The sequence below is a fragment of the Notechis scutatus genome, chromosome 6 (genome assembly GCF_049901735.1).
Source record: "Notechis scutatus isolate UNSWTSFEM ecotype Mainland chromosome 6, rNotScu1.2, whole genome shotgun sequence".
NCBI lineage: Eukaryota > Metazoa > Chordata > Lepidosauria > Squamata > Elapidae > Notechis > Notechis scutatus.
The window spans coordinates 73,935,556-73,943,186 of NC_142014.1; the positions used below are offsets into that span (position 1 = coordinate 73,935,556).

The window sequence follows — 7,631 nt, forward strand, 5'->3', positions numbered from 1 at the left end:
CAGACAGGACTAGAACTTACTGTCTTCCGGGTTCTAATCTGGTGCCTTAACCACTAGGCCAAACTGGTGTTTTTTTTTAAAACTTATAAAATCTTTTCTTACCAGAAAACAGAAATCTATATGGTTACTCCGTTTCATTCTGAGAACAACACCGTGAAGTGAGTTACATTCCATGTTCCTAGAGGAGAAGATAAGATAATAGATTGTGTCCTCTAGAGAAAAAGTCCTATTACACCATTCTGTTTAGGCATGGAAAAGGACTGAAATCAGCGTGAGAATATCTTTCCAGACTCCTTGTAAATACATCAAAATCCCTCTTGCAGTTTCTCAGGAGTGTTTTTTTCCCCTTTTTCTACCTTTTCTCACACTAATAAAGGAGAATATTAGTACTTGGGGTTGAAATGAGGGATCCTTGACCAGTGGTGGGATTCAATTTTTTTTTACTAGCGGTTCTGTGGGCGTGACTTGGTGGGCGTGGCTTGGTTGGCATGGCAGGTGAAGAATACTATAAAATATCCATTCCCAACCCACTCCAGAGGAAGGATACTGTAAAATCCGCATTCCCTCCCCACCCCACTAACCTGCTTTCCAGCTCCGTTCTCCTGTGCAGGGCAACCAAAGAAGACCCAGCCGATCAGCTAGGACTTGGGAGGCAGAGAATAGATGGGGTCAGTCAGAGGTGGGATTTGCCCATTCTCCAAACTACTTTAAATTTCCGCAACCAGTTCTCCAGAACTGGTCAGAACCTGCTGGAAACCACCTCTGATGCATATGCAAGTAGATAAATAGGTAGCACTTTGGTGGGAAGGTAACAGCATTCTGTGATGTCATGCTGGCCACATGACCTGGGAAATGTCTTCAGACAGCTTTGGCTCAATGGCCTTGAAATGGAGATGAGCAGAATAAACTCTGCAGGGACTCTACTCCTTCCATTTCTGTGGGAGAGAATAAACACATAACACAAAAATCATAGACCATTTTTCTCTGTTATTTACACATTCAGGATCTCCCGAAGGTGATGAAGAAATTAAGTGCCTTCCTAGGGCTCAACCCCACTGAGAGTCAGATGTATGAAATCTGCAAAAAGTCTTCCTTCAATGAGATGAAAACCAATACAGAAAAGGAAAATTCTGATCAAAACCACACAGTCTGTGTACTCACTTCCAACCGGAAATTGATATTCCGAAAAGGTAATTTGAAGAGAGAATTCTATTCTATTCTATTCTATTCTATTCTATTCTATTCTATTCTATTCTATTCTATTCTATTCTGTTCTGTTCTGTTCTGTTCTGTTATGTTCTATTCTATATTCTATTCTATTTTATATTCTATTCTATTTTATGTTCTATTCTATATTCTATTATATTCTATTATTCTATTCTATTGCTACTATTCTATTTCTATTCCTATTCTATTCTATTCTACTCTATTCTATTCTATTTTATATTCTATTCCTATTCTATTCTATTTTATATTCTATTCTATTTTATATTCTATTCTATTCTATTACTCTATTCTATTCTATTCTATTCCCTATTCTCTTCTATTCTATTTTCTTCTCTTCTATTTTCTATTCTATTCTATTCTATTCTCTTCTATTTTCTATTCTGTTCTACAGAGAGATGCTGCTGTACTTTCTCATTATTTGAACACAAAGACTTTCAAAAAGATACCAGATTGATTTTCTGAATCCATTCCTTAATATCAGTCAAAATCAAGATCATGTGAGGTACTAATACCACTCTATAAAGCCTTAGTAAGACCACCCTTAGAATACTGCACCCAGTTTTGGTCACCACACTATAAAAAAAGATGTTGAGACTCTAGAAAGATTGCAGAGAAAAGCAACAAAGATGATTAGAGGACTGGAGGCTAAAACATATGAAAAACGGCTGCAGGAACTTGGCATGGGTAGTCTGGTGAAGAGAAGGACCAGGGGAGACAGGTTAGCAGTGTTGCAATATCTCAGGGGCTGCCACAGAGAGGAGGAAGGGGTCAACCTGTTTTCCAAAGCACCTGAAGGCCAGACAAGGAATAATGGATGGAAACTGAACAAGGAGAGATTCAACCTGGAAATAAGGAGAAATTTTCTGACAGTGAGAACGATCAACCCATGGAACAGAAGTTTTTCAGAAGTATGGGAGCGTCATCTCTTTCAAGAAGAGACTGGACTTCCATTTGTCAGAAACGGTGTAGGGTCTTCTGCTTGGGTGTAGAGTTGGACTAGATGACCTATAAAGTCCCTTCCAACTATGTTAATCTCTCTCTGTGTTAATATCAGGAGAACATGGTTACTCTCCATTTATGTAATCAAACCAAATCAAATATCTTTATTACAGTCTTTGACCAACATTTACATTTATGAAAATATGTAAAACAATCCTCTTTGTCCTACAAAACATTCAAACCTGTCCTCTTTCTGTGCTTCCAAATGCTTCCCAATTTTTCCCCTCATGCCTCCACATATGGCGATCTTTTTATGGGAACGACTTGAGAAAAACTATCCTTCCTCATGTCTCATCATTTCCTAGGTACCGTTGGTGACTGGAAGAATCACTTCACTCCAAAACAGAACCAGCTGTTTGAAGAGACATTTAAGAAGAAAATGACATTCAGCGAAGTGGCGAAACATCTCGTTTATGAATGTTGACCCGGAAACAAACCCTGTATTGGAATATGTTTAAAAGACTAATATTTTTCACATTGGATAGACTCGTTTTCTTCCAAAGAGAAAGATGAGGAAGACACATGAGGGATTTGTGAAGAAATTCTGCTCTTGAGGATTGCAGCTGATCCATTCTGTTCTCCTTACTTCTGTTTTCTATCCCATCTCTTATAACAATCAATTCGGTGTACCCTAACGAATACGCAGGTTCAGTTTTCACTGAAGTATTTTGCTTGTGACTCCTTAATGATCATTACCTTCTTGTTTCTGTTGGTTTAGTTTGGCTCTGTAAGCCCACAAGCTTCTTGACACCTTCCCTGTTATGTGTAGACAGTGCTGTTCTTCCTATTGTACATAAGGAACCACCATTATAGGCCTGAAACAGGCAAAAACATTGTGATGATGGGGTGTTGATAATCTCTGTGAGGGAAATTCAAGACTTTTGTTTTGCTTTTCTGATGAGGAAGTTCAGTGACAGAGACACACTTGTTCTCCCCTTGTGCACTTCCTTTTCCCAGAGATTTATAGATTTGTAGAAGTAGCTCATTGAATCAGAAGTGTACTATTTAATGAACAATGAATAAATGAACATAAATGAACAGTGAAAGGACCTGCAAGGATCTTTAGTCCAACTCTCTGCTCTGTGCGGGAAATTCAATTAAATTGAATTTTCCAACCTCAGCAAATTTACAACGTGAGCACTTCAACTCCCAGAATTCCCCTGCCAATCTGGTGGCTGAGGAATTCTGGGAGTTGAAGTCCACCCATTTTAAAGTTGCCACGGTTGGAGTCACCTTTAAGAGACTGCTGTCCAGCAACCTCTTAAATTTTTTTTCTAAAGATCAAGAGCTGTAAATACTATAAGTACAATTTTCTACTGTTGTACAATTCTTATCGTCGTTCCCTGAAAAATTCACTTGTTCGATTGTGCACAAAATCAATGTCATTCTTGCAATGAGTAAAATGTATGCCTATTTGACAGCACAAATCAAAGCCAACGTGTTGTAATTGTTAATTGTAAACCTCTGGCTTTAATATGAGCTTTAAGTTCTCTTAACATGTTGTAATTGTTAACATTTTTTGAGGTGGGGATCCTAATAGTAGTGTTGCATGACGACCTCTGGGTTTAATATGAGATTCAGATTCTCCTTTGAAGATAATTTGATTCAATATTCAATGCCACCAAGAAGAGGGAGTCAAGCTATTCTCCAAAGCACCTGAAGGCAGGACAAGAAGCAATGGATGGAAACTAATCAAGGAGAGAAGCAACTTAGAACTAAGGAGAAATTTCCTGACAGAGCAATTAATCAGTGGAACAACTTGCCTCCAATAGTTGTTGGTTCTCCAACACTGGGAGTTTTTAATGAAGAGATTGGACAACGCTTTGTCTGAAATGGTATAGGGCATCTTGCCTAAGGAGGGGGTTGGATTAGAAGACCTCCAAAGTCCCTGCCAACTCTGTTATTCCATTCCATTCCACAATCTCCTTCTTGGTAAATAAAATTGAATCTTGAAAGAATTAGAACAGACCAAGGGATTTCTTTTTAACATGGCACGTAATCAAATTTTGGATTTGTGCCATAAGATAAGGTGATTGGCTGATTGTAGAAAGAGTGAGACCAAGCTGTGGGATATGGGACTTTTGGTCTTCATGGCAGTGGGGCTGCCTCTGAAGGCCATCTGTTGGGAAACCAGGGGGCTTCCTTGTGCTGTTGGTTGGTCACCCTGAAGAGCAGACTGGTGGACTAGACGGGTCAGGGCTAATTCAAAGGAAAAGACACACCTCACACAGCTCCCTGAAATGATGGTGCTCTATTCTTAGGGACAGATAAGACACCCAACCATCAATAACAGAATAAAGAGTTGGAAGGGACCTTGGAGGCAGGGGTGGGATTCTACCAGTTCGTACCTATTCGCTAGAACTGGTTGTTAACATTCTAAGCAGTTCAGAGAACCGGCTGTTAGAAGAAATTACTGGCCTAATCCTGTAAGGAAGGCAGGAAGGAAACATTCTGGTGTTGCTTACAGAAACTGCCTCTCCGTTAAACCTTATTACATTCTTGGCAGGACTAGACTTCCTGTCTCAGGAACTTCTCTGGAGTTTTTCCCCCCTCCTTTGCTGCTACTTTGCTTGTGTTCAGTGACCATTCAAAGTTACAATGGCACTGAAAAAAGTGACTTATGACCATTTTTCACACTTATGACTGTTGCAGCATCCCCACAGTCACGAAGAGGCCAAGGGAGGAGATGCATGCCTCGATGTGAGTGATGTTGAGTTGGCCACGCCCAGCCAGTCACATGACCACCAAGCCACGCCCACCAACTAAGCCAAGCCCACAGAACCGGTTGTTAAAAAATTTGAATCCCACCCCTGCTTGGAGGTCTTCTAGTCCAGACTCTCACTCAGACAGGAGATACTACAATCATTCAGACAAATGGTTGTCTAATCTCTTCTTTAAAATCTCCAGTGTTGGGGCACCCGTAACTTCTGGAGACAAGCCGTTCCACTGACCGATAGTTCTCACTGTCAGGAAATGTCTCTTTAGTTCTAAGTTGGATCCCTCCTTGGTTAGTTTCCATCTTTTGCTTTGGAGAATAGGTTAAACACACCCCTCTTCTTTGTGGCAGCCCCTTAGATATTGGAACATTGCTACCAAGTCACCCCCCACTCCTTCTTTTCATTCAATTAGACATGCCCCATTCCTGAAACCATTCTTCATATTAGCCTCCAGTCTCCTAACCAGCTGGTTCAGACCGGTTCGCACGAACCGGAGGTTAATTTAATGTCTGGTTCGGTGAACCAGTAGTTCCGAGGACCAGTTGGCCCCCTCCACCCCTCCCAGGAGTCTCCTTGCAGCCTGTTTTGGATCCCAGGTAAGTGCAGGGGGCGCATGGAGCCCAGGGGGTGTGTGTGAAAAATGGGCCTCCTGGAATTTCCGGAAGTCTGGAAATGGGCTTGTTTCCAGCCTCTGGGGGGCTTCCGGAGCCCGGGGAAAAGCCGTTTTTGCCCTCCTGGAGGCTCAAGGAAAGCCTCCAGAAGCCGGGGAGGGTGAAAATGCCCCACCCCCCAATGATGCAGGAGGCCAACTAGTCCACATCCACCATGGCCACACCCAGCCAGCCACCGGGCTTACCGAACCGTGGTTGCTGGTTGAATCCTGCCCTGCTCCTATCAATTTTATTGCTCTTCCTGGAAACCATTTCTACGAAAGCCTCAACAACTTTTAAATATTTGACGACCAAAACGGGCTCCAGGTGGCGTACCGGGCGATTCTAAAATGGTGTTAAATTGCGCGGCGCTCAGTTCTACGCTGGATAAGGCCACCAGGCGGCTTTTGGGCAGCTGAGCGGAACCGGGCGGCTCAATGAGGTGTCCTGAACTGGCATCCACCATGGCCACACCCAGCAGCCACGGGCTGGGGTTGCTAAAATGTTTGAATCCTAACCCTGCTCCTAATCAATTTTATTGCTCTTCTCTGGACAATTTTTAGAGCCTCAACAACTTTTTAAATATTATGACGACCAAAACGGGATGCAATATTCCAAGCGTGGTCTTACCCAGGGATTCTAAAATGGTATTAACATTTCACATGATCTCAATTCTATCCCTCGGTTAAGGCCACTCACGTCGGCTTTTTGGGCAGCTGCAGCACACGGCTGGCTCATATTTAAGTGATTGTCCATTAGGACTCCATGATCAATCTCAGACGACGCTTTTTTTTTTCTTGCAAATAAACTAAAGTCAAGAATGACCTGGTCCTGCTAAAGGGCAGATGATGAAAATTGCACAAAACCTGGCTCAGCTCCGTTTCTTCACAAAACTTTAAGCTACTTTTTAGCGCCATCTAGCAGTCAAATGGAATGGCAGGCCTATGGTTTTTTTCCCCCCCTTATTCAGACACAGATGGATGGGCACCTATGGGATTATTCTACACAAAAGGCAAAGCAACACATCCCAGCACCAGCCTGAGGATGGTGAGTGGGACCTCGCCGAAACGTCGCCAAGATACTCTTAATCTTACATGGGAAAAGACCTGAACACACCTAGACCTACATACCTGTACCCGTGAAAACCTACGAAAATATACATACATCAATTACATTTACATTTTGCATTGTCTTTTATTCCTGTTATCTAACCAAACGTACCATTTCTCCCAGACCGTATATTCTTTTTCTTCCTTCTCCTGCAATTCCATTGTAAGTTTATTCATTTCTGCACAATCCATTTTTTTTTATTAGCATATTATCTGTGGGACTACTCTCTGATTTCCAGTTTTGAGTATATGTTATTCTAGCTGCTGTCAATGTATGTATTGTTATGTATTCAATTTCTTTCTTGTAATCACATCCAATTATCCCTACATTTCAGGTTTAGGTTCTATTCCCCCCCCCCCCAGTTATTTTCTCTCCTCTCCTTTCATTGTGGCATGATTTTCAATTCTGGGCCAGAAAAACAACATCTACCGCAGGCCTAAGGAAACTTGTAAGTCTATTTCAAAGTCATAAATTGGCTCTTACAACACACTCGAAGTGGTCACTGAACCAACCAACCAGACTTTCTGAGTTGATGAGACCAAACAGATCGGATTGGCAGAACACGCTGGGCCAAATACGAGGACTCCTCTCGACTTACAACCACAATTGAGCCCAAAATGTATGTTGTTAAGTGAGACATTTGTCAAGTGAGCTTTGTCCTACTTTACGAACTTTCTTGCCACAGTTGTTAAGTGAATCGCTGCAGTGGATATGTCAGCAGACATGGTTGTGACGTGAATCTGGCTTCCTCATTGATTTTGTTTGTCAGAAAGTCACAAAAGGGGATCATGTGACCCCGGGGGACACAGCAACCATCACAAATATGAGTCAGTGGCCAAGCGTCTGGATTTTGATCACGTGGGACCATGGGGATGTTACAAAGGTTGTAAAACAGTCATAACTCACTTTTCGGTGCCAATGTAATCTC

The 7,631-nt window shown here is 41.9% G+C and overlaps 1 protein-coding gene across 1 annotated transcript in view; it reads left to right on the forward strand.

Annotated features, from left to right (window-relative positions):
• Nucleotides 1-3,323, forward strand: part of LOC113419046 (sulfotransferase 1E1-like) — a 52,280-nt gene extending 48,957 nt beyond the window's left edge. Inside the window, exons 6-7 of the mRNA XM_087969074.1 lie at nucleotides 1,004-1,190; nucleotides 2,532-3,323. Coding sequence (XP_087825200.1) covers nucleotides 1,004-1,190; nucleotides 2,532-2,650 — 306 coding nt within the window. The 3' untranslated portion in view covers nucleotides 2,651-3,323. The remainder of the gene's footprint in view (nucleotides 1-1,003; nucleotides 1,191-2,531) is intronic.
• Nucleotides 3,324-7,631: the final 4,308 nt, after the last annotated feature.